This window comes from Embiotoca jacksoni, unplaced genomic scaffold (genome assembly GCF_022577435.1).
Source record: "Embiotoca jacksoni isolate LCO1_2020_lvr unplaced genomic scaffold, fEmbJac1.0.p SCAF_21, whole genome shotgun sequence".
NCBI classification, from domain to species: Eukaryota; Metazoa; Chordata; class Actinopteri; family Embiotocidae; genus Embiotoca; species Embiotoca jacksoni.
Window position 1 is genome coordinate 9,325,729 of NW_027185352.1, and position 19,788 is coordinate 9,345,516.

At 41.7% G+C, this 19,788-nt stretch overlaps 1 protein-coding gene across 2 annotated transcripts in view; it reads left to right on the forward strand.

Moving 5' to 3' along the window:
* The first annotated feature begins 1,323 nt into the window (after positions 1-1,323).
* Positions 1,324-19,788, forward strand: part of prickle1b (prickle homolog 1b) — a 28,282-nt gene continuing 9,817 nt past the window's right edge. The window contains exon 1 of one of the 2 annotated variants that reach the window (XM_069156803.1): positions 1,324-1,571. Coding sequence is in view for 1 of the 2 variants with exons in the window: in XM_069156802.1 (XP_069012903.1) it covers positions 18,246-18,260 (15 nt within the window). In the remaining variant the exon portion in view is untranslated. Of the gene's footprint in view, positions 1,572-17,722; positions 18,261-19,788 lie in introns of those variants that run through there. The other variant, XM_069156802.1, reaches the window with a different exon arrangement.

Here is a 19,788-nt window from a genome sequence, read left to right on the forward strand (position 1 = left end):
TAACATACTTCTCTTTGAGGCTAAATATCTAATTATTTATGGCCCTATTTTTCAGAAGCACCATTTGGCTCTATAATGACTTGGAGAAAAATATTATTGACTTTTCATTTAATAAGTATTTTGAGCTAGAGGGTTTTTGGAGCCAGAGCCTCAGTGGTATTGCACTTTAAGACACTTCCACACTGACTTCACTTTTCAGACCTGGAGACGATGTCCATTTTTATGTACAGTCTATGGTTTTGACAAACATGCTTGCAGAAACTTCAATTTGTTCCCCATGGTTTTATCCTGCACTGTCTGTATGTTCCACAAGTGAGCAGCTTCAGTGATGTTAAAAGATGGGAATGTGACAGAACAAGTTTTAAGCTTTGAAAATAAAACTGGGTCCCAGAGTAAAACATTAAATTACTGCCATAGGCACTGATGGAAAAGTTAACCTTTTTCAACAGGGACAGTGGAACCATTTTATAACCTCAATGTGTGCAGGGAAGGATATGTAGGACATTTACAGCTACCTTGCTTTAGTATTGTGCATCTCCACCTGCGCAAAACCACATGAATTGACCACTGATGTATTACATTTGGGGTGTAAACATCAGTTGCTGTTAAGGCAGACATCTTTTGTCATTCACTTTCCATAAAGCAGCAGGTGTTCTTGAATATTGATTAATAGCCTATTGAATAACATACCATTCAGAACATGACAAACTCAAACCTGACGGTTCGCTATGATGTGTGTTTCAGGGGGCTAGAGTGTGGTGTATGCATGGAGCATAAAGTATGTCATACATGCCACAGGCAGGAAGGGAAACCTTCACCGCCTTCATAAATCAATGGCCATAAATGTAATGGTCAATGTGGGAGTCTTTCGGATTTTGTCCACCCAATCAAAAATCCCTTGTAAAAGTCTTTGTGCATAATTTATGAAGAAGAAGAAAACCCAAGGACATTTTATGACACAATTGCTGCTGTATTGCGCTAATGAGTGTATGTGACAAGTGTGCTACATATTTTTACCTTGGTATTTTTTTAGGGCCATATCACCGACACTGATCTTCTCATACTTTGGTATTGTCAACTCCCACATTCAAAATAGGAACCTTGTTTTTCGAAATATAGACCATATACATGCACTTATACTTCCAAAAAATATAAACTCATGCCTTGGATAAAGTATGCTTTCTGCCTGCAAGTAAGAAGGAGGGTGAGGCGAGAGTGTGTGTGTGTGTGTGTGGAGGAGGAGGGGGCGCTCTACGTTTAAGCCAATAGGCGCAGTGCAGCGTTAATGTCATTTCTGGCCGCTTTAACGTGGTGCCAGAGCTGCGCAGCGCTCAGCCCTGGTGAGCGTCCTTCACTCTCTCTCACTCTCTCTCTCGCTCTCTCTCTAGCTCTATCTATCTCTCTCTCTCTCTCTGACCAAGATCATGCACCCAAAGACTCCATCACTGAGCTGATTCAGGACTCCGAGTTGTGTTTGTCGTTTGCAGTCGGCCCGGATGCCTCCTCAGTCGTGATATCTTGATAAACGGAATATTGAAGGCGCCCCTTGACCGAGTAGTTTCGTCTTAGAGGTAAGTTATTTGGCTCATATGATAAGATAATTGTTATTAAAGTAAAAGAGCAATATTAATAGTTTTTAAGAGTTGCAAACTTTGGTTCATGAGGTTTTTAATAGATCATGAAAAAGTGCTCAGTGAAGCTTCATGTTTGCTTTCATATTTTGGAAATCATCATGCATCAAGAAGATCAAGAGAAGGAAATGATTTGTCTCTCCATAACTTCATGGCCAGACACACCAAAAACAAGAAGAACAGAGTTAGCTGAGGCTCTGTGATATATTTTCCCTGAAGGAGAAGAGAGAAAAAAGTGACTCTTTGGCTGAGTCGAGGGGGATTTTAACTTAAAACGTGTGTGTGCGTAAAGACACATTTAATGGAGGGGTGCGTTTTGGTTTCCAGATGTGTGGACTCAGCTGTTGCTTGTCACTCAGGTGGGCTCTCTCGCTTTCTCTCCCGGTCTGTCTGCTCTTTTTCCTCTCTTTACGAGTTCCGTCCATGTCTCTTGAACTCCTCAGAGTCACAACTGCGTTTAGAGACCAGAGCCCCAAAATCCATAGAAACATGACAACGTGTAGCCACATCAGTTCCACCACACAGAACAATTGACTGAAGTGAAGCATTTTTTAAATATTCAATCACACTTTAGACTTAAATCGAATTTTTTTTTTTTTTTAGATAAATGTAAAATCTTTGGAGAAATAAATACTCTTTCATTAAAATTAAATTCTGACTGTAATTTTTAATTTTAACTTTAATTGCATGAAATGTAGTTAAGGGGCAGAAAATAAAATGCTTAAACTCTGAATATGGGTCTTATAGTGACGTGTTAAGGTGGACTTTCAGTGCTGTGTGATCTGTAATGAAGCCAGTGGTGGCACCTAGTGGTGGGAGAGATTTGTAATGATGCTGCATTGAGAGCTTTCGGATGTTCCATTATTTCTGCATGTTATATTTTTGCATTTAATTTTTGCAAATGAATTTACATTTATCTGCTTGTTTAAAGTCTTTAGTTTGTTATTTTGAAGCTCACTTTCTCCATCAGTGCTCTCAGTCCCATAAAGGCTGCCTGTAAACTGCCTTGTTGATCCAGGATCAGAGCAGCCGAGGATCAGGTGACTGAGGTGTATTCCCCCTCTGTGGGAGGCCAGTCAGCCACACTATGCTACACTTTGCTGGGGGTATACACTCTGCAATGCTAAGCCTTTGTTAATGAGTATGTGTGTGTGTGTGTGTGTGTGTGTGTGTGTGTGTGTGTGTGTGTGTGTGTGTGTGTGTGTCCTTCTCTGTGTGTGGTACTGGGTTTTAAGTGCTGGGTGTCCATTACGTTGTATGCTTGTGTGTTTTTCTGTGCGTCTGCATGTCTGTCCCCACTTATGTGTTCATGCATGTGTGTGTGTGTGAGATAGAGAGAGATAGGTGTTTGGACTCAGGAGTTAAGCTGCTGTTAATTGGTCAGCCATTTGGACCACATGGTAGAGTCAAGTCAGGCAGTAGCTGAAATGATCTGCATGCTTGGTTTGACTACTGCCTGCTTTGGGATGCAACACTGATTGCTTCTATTAAATGCTTAACAGGTTCTTTTGTCTACTCACACACACACACACACACACACACACACACACACACACACACACACACACCGCTGTGGATCATCAAGTATGTTTCAATTAATAGACCTAGTTTTTTGGAAAACACTTTTCATCATTCCTCTTTTAAATATGCAGCAGCTGGTTATCTTGGCTTAAATACTAGAAACAGCTATCCAGGCTCTGTTCAACAGTTACAAAGCTCCCTAATATCCCATAATGTGTTCATTTGATCTAAACAAGTGTGTAGTCTAGCTGTCACTACGACCGCTGCCTTTGGCAGGGACCCAGCAAAGAAATGTGTGTGAAACATAACAAACCATTAAACCACGAATTGTCATTTTTCCACTTTTTTCAACAATTTAAATGAGACACAACTTGTTTTCAACTAATTTTGTCAGCTTTGGACAGAACCAGGCTCACTGATTCCCCCCGTTTCTCATTGTTGTACTAAGCTCAGCTAGGCTTAATTTTCACCAATACAGACACAAGAGTTAGTTTTATCTCGACAAGAAAGCTAATACGAATATTTTCACAAAATTAAGATAATTAGAGGCCTTTACGTTCCTAATGGAGCCGTTTGCAGGATTTAGTTGCATCTAGCGGTCAGATTGCGAATTGCAAATGCCAACAGATGCCCCTAAATCTGACACACTGGTCCTTTAATGGTGAAGATTGATAGAGGGTCTTTGCTAACTTAATGAACAAAAAGGTTGATTTTGATTAAACATGTTCAGTGACAAAGGGAGGAAAATGTTCCAGCTGAAGAGGATATGAAGCGGATTTGAAAGAGATGACTTCAAGTTTCAACAAACGATAGAATGACTGGATGTCATACAACGATGGGTCTAGCTTGAACAGGAGAAGTAAATAGATCATGAGTACATTCTTGACTCTTTGTTTCATCGCTTTCATGAATGCTGTGCTGACTTTTTGTTTGTAGACAAATTTCTAAATTGACAGATTCATTTTTCAAACAGCGTCTCTCCATTAGAAGCACGAAACTTCATCCTGCAGTGCTTCATTTTTCTCATATGCAACCCAGATTCTCAATCTCCAGTGGGGTTTGAGTGCCAGAGAGGAAATCCAGCCTGGAGATTGTTTTGATATTGTTGGACACTTTCCTGGAAAACCTTTTTGCTCAGCGACCGAGGGTGTTCTGGATTTAGAGCCATTGGCTCCTCGGCTAAAACACCTCATCTGATCACAGCAGTAAAGCTGTTTGAAGAGCTCAAGATGTGCTGCGTTTAAATTTTTGGGGGTTTGAAATAGAAGAATTCTGCTACTTATTAAATGGACAGTGGAGCATGTCCTCACTTTTACACAGAGTAATGGCGTTTACCTCGAGGGTGGTTTGCTGCTGGCTTCAGGGGGGTCGTGCAGCATTCACACACTTCCTGTGTCCCGATGTTTGACTTGGAGCGCAGTTTGGCATGAGATTAAATAAATGTAACTAATAAGAAACACAAGCACAAATGTGAAGGGTGTGTGTGTGTGTGTGTTTGTATGTGTGTGTCTGCAAGAAAAAAAAAATCCCTCCATCTATTAGTAAGTCAACACTGTTCTGCCTGTACGCCTCAGTCAGCCTAATACCTCAGACCAACATGTGTACACACAGGCAAGTTTGTTCTGTCATACTAGAATAAATCAAGTGTGGGGTTGTGCAAATCATTCCAAACCTCAGAAAACACACCCTCTCACACACACACACACACACACACACACACACACAAATATACAGTACACACACACACATGCTTGCCAAGCTACTATCCGCTGTAGTTGTGTGTCAGGGGCCAAACAGTGAGAGGCCAATTACTGAACTGGAGAAACAGACCAGTGTTCAATGAAGAACAGACTTTTCTTGGAAGAATATAAGATGATAATTATATGAATTTTACATGGGAACCACTCAGTTTTAACAGTTACCAGCAGTGTTAGCACTTGTGCTTCGGGAAGTTGCAGGCAAAGTGCTAAAAACTTGAAGGTCATTTATCATATTGGTATTGTTATATATTGATTTTTTTTTTTTTGAGTAGATCAGATAAAAGAAGAACACTGGGGTTGCCACAAAGGGTTGTGAGACACTATCTTTTTACCATCTCCAACATTTTACAGACTAAATGGCTGACCAAGAGATCAATTACTACTCCTTTTTTCTTTCTTTTTCACTCCATGTGATGGAAATGCCCATCAGGCATCTGTTTTGGTCTGGTCATCCCATGTGTGTGTGTGGGGACTGGAACGGTAGTCCTTGATCCACAAACACTAATCGTGAGCCTTTTGCTCATTGAGTGGTTTCAGACCAAACCCTGCAGGCCACATTGGCTCCACAAGCCTGGTATTATGGTCAGCTTGTGGGGAAGAAAAGTAATCCAGGGCTTAGAAGAATATCAGACACTAAGTAATGGACTCCGAGAGGGAGTTGCACTCAACTCTGTCAAAACTTGCAGCCCCGCTGAAATAAAGTTGCCCGCAGCGCTTGATAAGCGATGCAAAGCTGCAGCGTTGTTGAGTTCCCACCTCGTGCCTGCGAGTGAGAGTCGATTTGGCACCAACTTAATTACCTATACACACAGCTCTATTTGATGATGATTAAAGCCACTGACACACACACACACACACACACACACACACACACACACACACACACACACCTGCCCAGACAGTGCCAGTCGCCAGTCGCAGTAGTTTAGGAGACATTAAAGATGATGATTATTAGATGATAATAATTAAAAGGCTTTAAAGCTCAAGTAAACAGTATAGATAGAAGCAGAGTCACATATAGGGAGACAAGATCGCTCTGCAACAACCACGTAATTATTCCCAGTCAAATGACCACCCTGAGGCAGGAGACAAATGATAGCTTTTCGTTCTGTTTTTGATTGAGAAAACACACATAAAAAAGTCTCCATAACAGATACTGGGTTGTTGGGAGTTACATCAGTCAGACAGTATTGCTGCTGTGTGATGTGAAAACCTCAGAGCTCCAATTTTGGTGATCTTCTTTCACAGTTTGATGTACGATGGTTTGAGGTTTTCACTTCAGCCGAAGGACCAACCTTTCGAAATCCACAGAAAATTTGGCAGAAGGGCTTTGTCACAGTGGCAGAAATAATCTGTTGTTGTTAAAAAGCTGACACTTTTGGGTGTTTATTGCAACATGCAAAAGTGACTTTGTTAGCCAAGTGAACGTGCAGCAACACCTACTCTTTTTGTGCTTGAAAAAAATGGAATGTATAAAAACAACATAATCATAATGTTTTCCAAAATCAGTATATAGGAAAAACATTTGTATTTGTGATTCTGAGATCTGTGTTTGTGTGCATCAGGAAACATGAGTTAGCTTCTGCCTCCCCTCCTTAAATTGGTGTCACGTATTAGACATTGTGTTCCTGAGGCTGAGACGAGCTCCTGGACTGAATATCTCAACTCGACATCGAGGACAGTCTGTTCTTCTCCCTCCTTTTACTGCATTTTCATCCGTCTTTCCTCTTTCTCGCTCACCTCTGTATTATTTGAACATTTAGCCTCTAAAGCCTTAGGTGATACAGAAAGTTCTCGTGAATCCAACTAGTCCATGAACGATTTATTGACAATCTGCTTCAGTAAGCAGGAGCAGATGCAGTAGAGAAGACATGTGAAGCTTTGTAAAAAAAAAATGCAAGTAGGACAATTTCAGGGAGTCATCCCGATGATGAAACTCTCAGTTAACGCTGCGTTGGGTGGTCGCCTGTCTCTGTAGGGGTCTCTGGGGACCTGCCCTATCTGTCACTGCATCTCCATGTTGCCTCACATCGTCCCAAAGGAATACCAGCCTCTTTAATTCATTCTGAGGGGAAATGGCTCCGTCCAATCTGATGCCACTTGGAGTCCGGAAATGGCATGTTGTGATAAACAGCGTGGGCGGGAAAGATTACAGGATTTTCACCAAATTCACCAAAAGCTGCACATTCGCTGGAGTACTTACAGGAGTCCAGCTCTAAGTATTAAATGGTGTGTAAAGCTGCTGTGTAACATGAAAGGGGTCAATCTCATTGCCAAATTTACAGAGAAATATCTCCCCAATCTGAAGATTATTTTAGCTCTACAAAGAGTTTTTAGCATTATTCATGTTCTTAGGCCCACCCTCGATGTTTGGGTTCACTCATCAGTCTCATAGACCACAGCAGATGTTATCATTCTCTAAAAATCCGCTGTATGCTTCACGGACAGCACCAAACAGCAATGTCGGGACAACATAGTGGATCGTTTAGCAGCTAATGAGCTAAATTTGATATATTTTCCCATCAGGAGTTGGTGGAGATGCAAAATGAGAGATACATGGAGAGTGAATAATTAAAGCTAATAATTCTTTGTATCTACTGAATGTGTACAAAATGTCACATCCAGATCTTATTTCTGCAGCCCCCTCGTGGCCAGACAAAATGCTTTTTTTTACAGGTTTCAATTAAAATTTACTTCTGCACAAACAATGCCAGTCAGCTCTAGATAGGACCTGCTCCTCAAAGGGAAGTCTTTTTCATAAGAGGCATAACTTGATCATATATATGACACCCTTTTTAAACAGGTCACGAACTGCCTTTATCTTTCAGCTCGGACAATTTCACCTTCAAGAGATGGAGAATTTAACAGATATTAACCCGTAGAGGTTAGCTGATAAAGTCTTGGGTGTTTTCCAAATGCTCTTTGCAAAACCCATACAAACAGTGATTTGACTATCTGGGTTGTGACGCTGTGGTTTTGTTTCATGCCTGTGAAAAGGAGCTTAAATTGGCACTTGCATTAATGAAGTGGTAAATAAATGTCTTTTGTGTTTGCACAAATGACCTCAAAAACCAGACAGTAAACTGGGGGGCAAAGCGTTCATTATCTTGAACCAGCCAACCGTGAAATCCAACATGTGGGGCCCTGCTTAAGTGTTTGGGCATGTATGTATCCTTGTGTGCATTTGTGTATGTTTTTATTACATTATATATTATACTTTACATGCGTCTGTAAGAGTGTGTGAACGGCTGCGTTTGCATGTTTCCTTATGAGAAGGACTTCCCTGCAGGGCCTTTTTCAGACATCTGTTCGGGGATGGACAGCTTATATCTCCAAGTAATATGTGCTGTTAAGCCCCTGGGAGCCGCTGCCGTGCACATCATTACAACCCTCCTCAGGCTTTGCTTGGAACTTCGCTGAAACCCTATCGTTTGGTTCAGAGGGATACAAATATGCTGTATATCCTTTTATACTACTTCCTCCCCAGATCGTCTCCCATCTGTTGCAGATTAGTCTTCAGTGTGTGTTTAGAGAGCAAAGCCCGTCGCCGAGCGGGACTGATAGTAAACCCAGAAGGTTTTAGTCAGAACTGTCAGGTAGGTCTGAATTAACAGAGAGGCCAACTGAGGATATGGCTGGCTGAGAGGAGAGGCGAGCAGGAGGTGGGAGTTTGGAGGGGAGAGCGAGCGAGAGAGAGCGAGAGGCACACAGGGAGAGGGTGAGACACAGTGAGCCCACCAAACGGTTCGTCTGTTTACCCATGAACCTCAGGCCCGCTACTCGAGGGTCAGTGTGGAATGCCAACAGCGGCTGCCTGGCCAAATTCAACCACAGTCCCTGGGAGAGGAGGGAGACAAACATCCCGCAAAATGGCCAGTCACGCCACTTTCCCTGTGATAGTGAGTTTATTTAAGCACACAGCTCAAAGCAACTTTCATGTAACACATAGCCTCGATATGTGTCGCCCACGTGGCGTCCAAACCCGCCACCAAAATGTAAGCGTTACCGTGCTGAGCTCAGCTGATATCGCTCAGCTGTTTTGTTATCTGTCCCCTTTCAAAAAGTAACCCACATCAAGCTAAACAACAACAAAAAAAGCACTTTGGGAGTGCGTCATGGAACCACAGGCTATATGGTTTCTCACACACACCCTTTTCGGACACTGTGCTGCTGCTTTGAGAACTATGCCAGCCCATTTAGGCCAAACTGCAGCCTGAGTGTAACAAAGTGCCTGAGGCTGCGAACTTGGTCGGACCCGTCTTTCCCACCTCTTGTTGTGTTTCCAAATGCTAAATTATGGGAGAGTGAGGGTGCGGGTTGTGTAATGCACAGCCGGTTTATGCACGTGTGCCTATATGTGTGTGTGTGTGTGTGTGTGTGTGTGTGTGTGTGTGTGTGTGTGTGTGTGTGTTTGTCTGTTCCGCTTGACTGATGTGCCATTCCTCCAGGGTCCTGTCATTAAGCCTCTGTGTACACAACCCCAATCCCTGGCCTACATCTATCTCTTGTACAAAATTCATGGGGGATTCACATACACACTCACACAAATAACAGCTTTCCCATACTAGCTGTGATGCAACGCCGCTGCTTTTCTTGCATGATATGTCATCAGATGGAGCTGGTTTCACATTTATGTCTCTCTGTTTTTGTTATTTTTAAATGGATTTTGTTTTTCATGGGGCATCTAGTTTGAGTGGCAGTGCTCATTAAAAGCGCCATCTTATCTGTTTCTTTTGGCTGAAACATGTGACACATTGTAAATTCATCAAATGGATACTTCAAGCGGTAGTCAGACTTCGTGAATAGGAATAACTATGCTGCGTAACTTATCGTGCAGTCAGGTAGAAATAAAAGTTGATTTCTACAAGGTGCAGCTGGAGGGTGTCACTTAAAATTTTCTGTCAACAAGCAGGAGATGAACTGCTTTCTGTCAGCCTTAAATATTGCTGCTTATATATATGTGACTTTTTCTTGAAAGCAGCTAGAATCTATATCACTATTTCTGTTAGTGTTCGTTGTTTTTTACAGTTTGTAGGCTCGACATCAGGTGTTCAATACAAGTATGTGCTTTATTTCCCATTTCAAAAATACAAATTAGCAGCAGATTTTTCCTGTCAACAATAATAACTTTCGACATCTTGCATTTTTTATCATCGGCCGCTCCCTCACCTCCGTCCTGGGGTGAAATATCTGCTCCTTCTCTTCTGTGGAGCTTCACTTTGAGACTCAAGTTTGTACGCGAGGCAATGTGATCGCATGCAGCGGCCTGGAATTTTATTAAAGATGCTTCGAAACCACACACACACACACACACACACACACACACTCCTTTCAAAGTGGTGGTTAAAACGTCCTCTGGCTTTTATTAAAGAAGGAATGCATCACTTAACAATATCAAATTAGAGCTGGATGGGATGCACAAGACTCTCCCCTCTCTGCCACACACATATATACAAACACACACTATTTCTTTAGTTTTTTTTTTTTTTAGGTTTTCCAGTTTTATAACAGCATTTGTCATTTAAATTCTAGTTCTTCATTGAAGTGGTTTTAACGTTTATAAAAGTACTCTTATATCATGCAAATTTGCCACGCTGTGGCGCTTTCAAAGTGTTTAGCTTCACTCATTATTTGATAGCTGAATAGTAGAGGCTCACCTGCGACTGGCTAAAGAAAAGTGAATGTTTCATCAGATCTGGCCAGAAAAATGTGTGCTTGCACATTTGAAAAGTGCTGTGCAAAAATATAAACAAGAACGCTGCGTAAGCTGCGTACTATTCCCAAGGTGTGCGGTTTATGCTAACAACCACATATGGTCTGAAGAAGAGTGTCTGACTTGAAACATCACGTGTATGCGGTGTTACAAAAAAAAAAAAAGAAGAACTGCACTATAGAAGCACTGCAGACCAAATTCCTAACAGGATTTGTTTTGGCGACAATGAGCCAGGATAATCCTCAGAAATTGCAGGTTTTAGAAGATGTCTTTTTGTTTTCAGTACAGCAGATATAATATAGTGATGTAAAGTACTGTATGTACAGTGCAGCTCTAGAGTGATTGCTCAGTGTAATATGCATGGGTGCATACTGAAACTTTGAAAAACATTACAAAGACCTTTAAATCATTATTTTGAAATGCAGTAATTCATTTCATTTAATCATCCATTGTCAGTTGTCTCTCCAGAGATGATGTATAACCCCTCAACAGAGTTTTAATCCAAGAGGATACTTTGGCTTGGCAAGGCATTTTAGCCTGTAGGGACATTGAGGACTTGTATGCAGTGGGATTCAGGTAATGGCACGTAGTAGGCAGTTTAAATGAGGTTGACTCTGCCAAATAATGAAAAATAGTGGTAATAATGTCGAGGAGAAGCCTCTGTGCTGTTTTTGACAAGCCCTGAAATAGCATCAGTTCTCAACATACTCTAATCAGCTCCTGAGCAGCGACGGGATTTACAGAAAATCCACTTGAATGTTACAATAATTGGTTACATGTGCAGGGATATAGGCAGAGCCGAGTGCACAATAAAGATTGACAGATACAAATGTAAGGCCGAACAGTAGCTGTATTGAAGCGGCAATTATTTTCATTTTGCAATGATTTATCCAAAGTGAGATGCCGACTCTTTGGAAAAGGAATGAATGGTACATTTAAAAAAGCACCTGGTGCATGAAGTCAGCTCTGGTTTCCAAACTCAGAGCAAACTCAAAATAGCTTTATTGATCCTGTGAGCAACAAAGCGAAAACACTGAGTGCAGAGACAAGCTCCGTGTGCAAAGGTTTTCTGTCTAGTCAAGGAGCTAAATTCCACTGAATTAAGTAGAGATGGTGTTTTGGTACAGTTCGTCAAAATTTCAGGAATGTTTTACCGTCCTAAAATCCTCACTGTCAATTAAAAATAACACAAGGCCAAGAGTCAAGCTTTGTGAAGGTGTACTTGTGCTTTGAGCTACATGCTAAGATGTAACAAGCCAGTATGCTCCTAGTGGTAATACTAACTTCATTCACTGTCATAGTTTAGCATGTTAGCCCTAAAATTTGAGACTGGCGTTACTTTTGCAGGCATTTGTTCGTAAACCAAAATATTAGAGACATCTTAAAGTTAACCGGATAAAAGCACTCGATGAAAAGTCAGGCTAATCACCGAAGTCATAAGGCTGGGAACCCTGAATATCAATACTGTTTTTTGTTTTTTTTTGCCAAACTGTTCAGTAGATGTTAAGATAGTTCACTGGAAAAGTTTAGATTTTGACTGGTGACTAGATGAAAATTCTGATCTCAAAAGTTAGGATCTGTAAAAAGTTTCACGGCAACGCATCTAATAGTTGGCTAAATATGGAGAGATCAACATCACAAGTGGATTTTTTTTTCCCTCTGCATTTTCTTTGGTAAATGTAGGATTGTGAATAAGAAGATCCTAACCTGAAGCTTCCCAATCCAATCTCTACTAATGCTCCAATCAGAGATGACAATTTCCTGCATTTTATAGCACTTTTATTGCCACTTCTATTGTCCCAAAGGTGTGCCGGTGACACCCTGCAGTAGTTAACAAATCTCAGCAGAGGGACTTTATGACCACAAACTTAAATCACACTCGGCCGGTGAGTGTCAACGAATATTAACACCGATCTGTCGAGACCACTGAGCAGCAGGTCCACAGACCTGATATGCAGCAGCGAGTCAAACTGGTGGGCCTTGTCAGAGAGGGCTAAAGATCCATTTCCTGGTGTGAAAAGCTGCTGAGAGGAGTCGGCATGAATGGGGAGAGGGGGGGGGGGGGGGGGGGGGGACTCAATGGATGCGAATTGGGACGTGGACCGAGGTCTTGATGTAAATCTGGTATTTGTGTCGGCTGGCTTGTTAATCATTGCGCGGATGTGTTAGGCTAATGTATTGAAACTGGCTAGGTGGGAAACTAACAAAAAGGTACAGGGGGAGGAGGCAAAAAAGAAACTTGTGAAGGAGAGTCCATTTGCGTACTGGAAACTAAGTTCATCAAAAATAATAGAAAACAAAGGAAATGGACCCGAAACAAAGTTGGCAGTCACTGGGAAAGGTGAACAGAAATTCAAATTTGGGGCTAGCTGGAGACAGCAACCTTCCAATTTCAATAAAGGAAAAAAAAACAAAAAAACATTCTCTCTCTCACCCCCAAAATAAAAGCAAACACACACCAAACCAGAGACCCAACCGAAGGTGTTGACCCTCTGAGACAGACAGACAGACAGACAGACAACTGTGCATCAAACCAACCTCATAATATAACCTCCAATCAGGCTGATTGCCACCAGGTGAGGGAGAACATCACAGGTGCAGGAAGTTACTCCTGATGAGGAGTGAGTGAGTGACAAATCCTGTATCATAGATCTTAGGATTCCACTAATACGAACACTGTATACACATATGGCTTTATTTGTCAAGTCAAATTACGTGACAGGGATTTGTCTTGTAAGTGTAAGTAAGTGTTGGTGCCTCAGTATAAACAACACCTTATTATATTAAGCATTATGACCCAGAAGTGCATCATAAATCCCAGAGAACAGTCTCCCCCCCCCCCCCCCATAAGCATGTTTCACTTTCAGATTTTGATTTATTTGCCCGGGCTTGTCCGTTTTACTTCTGTGGTGTTACTTGTTGTGTTGGGAACTTTCTCAGGACTTTTCTTGTCACAGTGAGTTAAAAAGTAGTGGAATGTTTTGCTCAAGACGTCAGTTTGACGATCTGAAAAGCACTTTTTTTAGAAGCAAATTTTCCAACCCCCTTGCTCTCATCAGAATCGGGGGTCCACATCCAACAGTTTGACAATCGCATCCACTCCCAAAGCGTATTTCTTTGGTGTATTTTGGTCATCAAACAACTTGATTAAGTCTCCTGTAGGCTCTTCTTCATGACTTGCCTAGAACAGTTAAATGTTCCTGCCTTAAGATGTGGGCGATTCTTTGTCTTACCAGAATTAATTAATGTGGATGAACATTAAAAATAAAAAAGATTCCAAGAAATTGTTGCCTGAACAGCCAATGTTGGTTTTAATCCCATTCGCTATTTGCACAATCTTGTACATTTCATCATGTGTTTGCACTATACGCTACTTTAATATCAGGAATGGTCTCCATGCTCTGTTTGAGTTCATCTTTTATGACAAACTGTCCTGCTACGAGATGAGACATGTCCTTGTCGGTTTCTGTTGTAAATAACGTAAGGGACGTATCTCCTGATATCTGCGCTCTTAGGAATCAGTTAAACCGCTTCTTGCCTCCTGGGGATGAAATGCCGCTGGCTGATTCCAGGTGTGAATGACTGTTATAAATGAAAACAGAGCACCACACTGCTGGAGAAGAGTGTGTTTGCTTAGTAAACCCTCCCTCCAAAATAAAGGTTAAGAAAAGGCTAAATTACCAGTTGAGTTGTGTTCCAATAGATAGATAACATGTGCAGCCAGAACCAGTGAGTAAGTGTGCTGTGTGTGTGTGTGTGTGTGTGTGTGTGTGTGTGTGTGTGTGTGTGTGTGTGTGTGCTCAGTTAGTCTAGACTTGGTCTTGGGTTTCAAGTATAGAAAAGGCCACTAGATCTTGTCTGCACCCCGGTCCAAAGCTTTTGCCAAGGAAAGAAAACGCTGCTCAGAAACTCCTTTGAAGGACTTGATCAAAAGGTTTCTGTTCAAATCGTTTCTGACTTCTGACTGAATTTAGGGTCAGACCGATATTTGTGGCCAATAATGTCCTTTATTTCTTTGGGTATCAGCCAAAGAATTTGGAAACAGAAAAAAAAAAGTCTTAAATAGTTACAAATTCGTGCTGTGGTCATTTCATTTTCATTTAAAATCAGAACGTTTCCTTGCTTTGGGATTAAGTTCTGTCTTATGTAGCTGCTTGTAAAAGAAAAACAAAGAATGACACAGAGTATTTTCCATTTTCTAACATTAAAAAAGGTCACATTTAAAGACATCCTAGCTATTTGCGATTTCTCTGCCAATTTCTGTGCTCTAAGTGCTGGGGTCAAAGGTCACTGCATAAACCCTCCATTAGTAAGTTGCTGCTCATCAGCCTCGGGCATGTGAATGAAACCGGTGCATCATCCATTCAGCACATGTCCAACGGTTCTGCAGAGGGCTGGTACATGACGTCTTTGCCTTAGAATGGCTAAGGCCCATTACAAAGGTATTGTGAAGGAAGGAAGCTGCAGGATAATCGTGTTTATGTCGACAACGACATTGTCACAAAAAGATAAAGAGGCATGAAGTTCTGGTTCTTAAGAGGTCTGCTGTAAAATCAAGATCCTACAAGTTTAAAATCTCATAGAAAACCTCCAAAAAAGGAAGAACAAAGCAAGTTGAGTGACTCTATCCATCATGATCTTTCACTATAATCACAAACAAACCTACAACATTAACAATAAGACTCCTCTAAAAATCATTTCAGAAACTTTTTGTTCCACTGCACCCTCTTCTCTCTTCCAGAAGGAAGCAGAGGAGACTGCAAGGTCAACTGTCCTTTTGTGTTTTCTAAAGAACCATCGGTCTCTGGCCACAGGCCCGGGCCCAGTCTGAAAGACCGATATCTGCCTATTGTCTGGGCTAAAGCCACTCATCCTCGGACCTGTCCTCTATTCACGCGAAGAGCATTCCTCACCCACTTGTTGGCTGTTTTCATTATCTGAATTAAGTACTTGTCCGTCACAAAAATAGAGCTCTCGCCCATCCACCTGAAGTAAGATTTGCAGAGCTTTTGAAATGCATCTCCAGAGAAATATCTCGGGAAACTTAATGCGCATCTTTCTTGGGGTTAAAGTCAAAGTGGCTTTTGCAGAGCGCTGCCAAGACCCCTGGAAAACTTAAGAGCTTTTCTGAAAGGTTTACCCGCTGACTGGACTGCCAAGCTCCTCCGTCTCCTCTCTCAATTTCAAATATGCGTCGGTATGCCAGGAAAGAAGGCCGTGTTGGCAGAGCACATAAACAGTCCCATCTCCGAGCACACAGAGGATCTCTTTCTCTATCTCACTCTCCTAAGCTAATTTGCTAACTGAGTCATTTCTCATTTGTAACAGGTAATCTGGCATGTGACAAACAGCTCTGTTGCCCTCCCCGCGAGTGACTTTGTGGGGTTGTCAGAGGGGAGGGCGTCTTTGTGTGCCAGACAATTGAGTAAACTCATTTGTCATTTTTGACTCTTTAAATGAAGCTTTTCAGCCTTTCACAATGACTGATGGTGCAGAACTTGTCCAAATAATAAAATCCAGCTTCTCCAGGCACATCCAGTGAATTTGTTTTGTACGCAGACGGTTAGGTGCAACTTTTTTTTTTTACGTGTTATCATTTCTAAATCCAAGCTTATCTTTTCACATATCTCATTTTGGAACAAAGCTCGTCACTGCTCCTTCTGCCGGGAGTTTCCTGAGGTGAAGTGTTCTCTGACAATAACGTCATTGTGACTAGTTCAAGTGAGAGATGAGGACAGGGGACCCCTCTCCTCTCACTCATTCACATCTCCAAAATAGGAAGGGGGTGGCGATGTCAGCGACAGGTTGAGCGGCCAGATCCCCTGCGTGAGAATTTCCTCAGATGGATGAAGGTGATTTGAGAGGAAGCGTGGTCAATATTTAACCAGAGAAACACCAACAAGACATGAGGGCTTTTATTATGGATTAGCTGCTTTTAAAGGTTTTCATCGCCCTCAACACAAAGATGATACAGTTTGTCAAAGTGTCACCTTGTTGGCAAACAGAGTCCCCGTAATCAGTGTTTTTTAATATAAACAGTGGAGCGCTTCAATATTTGTATCTGAAAGAGGTCACTCATAGCAATGACCTTTACAATTCCTGTCAGCTTTACTGTGCTTTATAGCATCTTTTAGCTTATTGTTTTGGTTTTCTGTCAGACGGACAAAGTCAGCAACTGGGAGCTAAAGAGCCAGATATATTTTTTTTAAGGGTATCGAGTTAAAAGGAGAGCAAATATTAAGGCATACACAAATATGACTAAATTAATGAATTTATTTCAGTGATGTGTTTAAAGCTTGCCCCTGCTCCACTTAGTGGCCAGAAAATAGTCATTACAGGTTTAAATTAATGGAAGTCCTTTTAAAAGTATCATAATTTGTCTCAACTTGTAAAATATATGCTTCATTATCATCACAAAGCATTTATGATCAAAGCATAAGTTCTCTAATTTGGCCCAGGTTTGTGCACAAATTATTATCACAGCTGTATTTAACAAACTTTTGTTGTTGTTGTTGTTGTTGTTATTGAGATAATGGAGCAGCTGAACCAAGAGCACATTAACCACCCGTGATCAAATCAGCAGCTGAGTACAAATTCACGAGACATTATTAGAGCAAATGACATTAGATGCATCAGTCGGGATGACCCCAGGGCCCCTTTAATGACAGCAAGCGCACAAGCACATCACTTGCATTATAAATAGAAGTTTCCTCTTGGAGGGAAGGAAAGAGGAGTGAAATGGATCATAATTATTTGCAATATGTGCAAATAAGAGAAAAAAAAAAAAATCCCATTTTTTTTTTCACTTTAGAAAGGTGTTTTAATAAAGAAGAGCTTTTTCTAAGTTAAAAGCAAATTAAATCTGTCAGGATAAAAGTGAAAAGTTGTCTTGGCAAAATTGTTTTAAAGAGACGGAGACAGACTGAAAGAGACAAAGAGAGCAGACATGTCATCTGGCTCAGGAATCCTGCAGCCAAGTTGGGGGGTGGGGGGGATTCACACTAGTGGAGGAAGGGGTGTAGAGATAGGGCTGGTTGGGGTGTTGACTCTGAAGTGTGTATGTGTGTATGTGCGTGTGTGTGTGTGTGTGTGTGTGTGTGTGTGTGTGTGATTGAAGTGCAGTGGCAGGCGATTTGCTCTGGAGGGGAGGAATGAGGGAGGGGCTGACAAGGCTTGGCTGTCCCATGAGCACACACTCACAGCGGGATCAGAGACACTCCAGAAAGAGACGTCACCTCGCTGCCCTCCCTCCTCGCTCTTTGGACCTTAAAATTTTTTCGGATTGCTAAACGAGTTGCTCCCAAGCTGCAAAGACTCGCTCTCTATGAAACTCTCCTCATAGCTGACGCTGACTTTCAAAGACTGAGACGTTGGGGTAGGGTGTGTGTGTGTGTGTGTGTGTGTGTGTGTGTGTGTGTGTGTGTGTGTGTGTGTGTGTGTGTGTGTGTGTGTGTGTGTGTGTGTGTGTGTGTGTTTGGTTGTTTTTTTTTGATACTTCCTGACGGAGTGGGATCTGGATCTGATTAGAGCGTGGATCCGCTGGGCTTGATGCTGCAGACATGAAGCCAGAGCTGGGATTGTGGAAGTGAATGAGAGCTTTATGCGAAGGTGGAAAGAGAGATGCTTTTCCTGGAGGTAAGAGAAAAATAGATGAAACTCGCAAAAGCAGAAGGATTTTGTTGAGTGAAGAAGACTTTTAAAGCTCTTCTTCACAAGTTCCACCGTTACTGAGATCTGTTGATGAGGATGGTCCTGCACGTGTGTATTTTTCTATTCATTAAGTGTGTGTGGGTGTTTGTCTAGGTCTTGTGTGTGCAGTCCTCATAGTGTCTGTGCAGGTGGTCTCACTCCAGCTGTGTGAAGTCTCCTGCACACCCTCTGACACCCATTTGGCCTTAAAATAACACTCTTCAGTAGTCAAAGAGCAATGACATCGGCCTTTGAACTCCACAATTTTAATGGTTTTCCAAAAGAAAATCCCATCAAATTTTGGAAAATTAGACTTCATTTTCTTCACTTCAAGTCTTGTCCTTTAAATTAACTGCAGGTCATTCAAGCTGTAACTGTTTTAATAAACATCAGAGAATATGATACTCTTTGGCACAATCTGTAAAAGTCACACATCTCACTAATTTAGGAAGTATTCCTTTACTTTGCCTGGGGTTGTGGTCAATTGAAAATAACAGGATTGGTTTACTAATTCCTCAGTGAAGGAGATCCCCTTTAAAAGTGTCAGGTAAGCGAGGGGGAGGCGCACACGGTTAAGTTAAGCTGGCTACATCTGGCCCCTGTTTACACAGTCCCGATGTTGTGACTCTGTAAATGGCTTTTTCAAAGAGAAGTTTCCCTTTTTAACCCCTCTGAACCTCTTCCCATCACGTCTCCCCCGGCGTTTAGAGGAGGAATTGGTGGACATTTTGTTTTTGTTTTTGACAAAGACAGCCATTGTGCGATTGCCAAGAGGTGACATGGTGAAATGTGAGTTGCTGTGTATGTTGGCTCAGGAATCTGCAGTCACCTTTTTCCCCTGGAACTCGTGGGATGAGAGTCAGCGGAGCACATTTTGATATTTTAGGCGCGTTCCTTTATGCTCAAAGAAACCTGGTAATGCAATCAATTTAATGGCCCATTGGCCCCTTATTCCTAACGTCCACCAAACTCACAACCAGAGTTCCCTTAATACTTCATAGTGGCACAAAATAACGTTGAGAAAAAAAATTACTGCACTACTTACTGGTCTTAACTGGGATAGATGAGATAAAGTAGAACAGGTAAAGAAAAGCTTCTGAGTGATAACATTATCTGTCCCACCATAAAACCTGATAGATTAGTCACTGAAAAACAAAGCAACACTCCAATACCCTTATGTCCTGTGATAAGACCTGTGCTTTGACTTTTTAAACAGCATTTCTAATCTGTAAATTCAGTGTTTTGAAGTCCTGGCCTTCATGAAACTGTATGCTAATTATTATTAATTTTTTATTATTACTTTTTTTTTTTTTTTTTTTTTTTGGTGGGGGGGGATTATGCTAATATATCCCCAGTCTTGTTACTGGGGTTTGACTACATGGTCTGGTGTAGGAAGACTGGAGGTTGAACTGACCAGACAGCAGTTGACATCTCGTGGAGGACGGAGCCGCCTCCTACAGAGTTTGCATTGTGA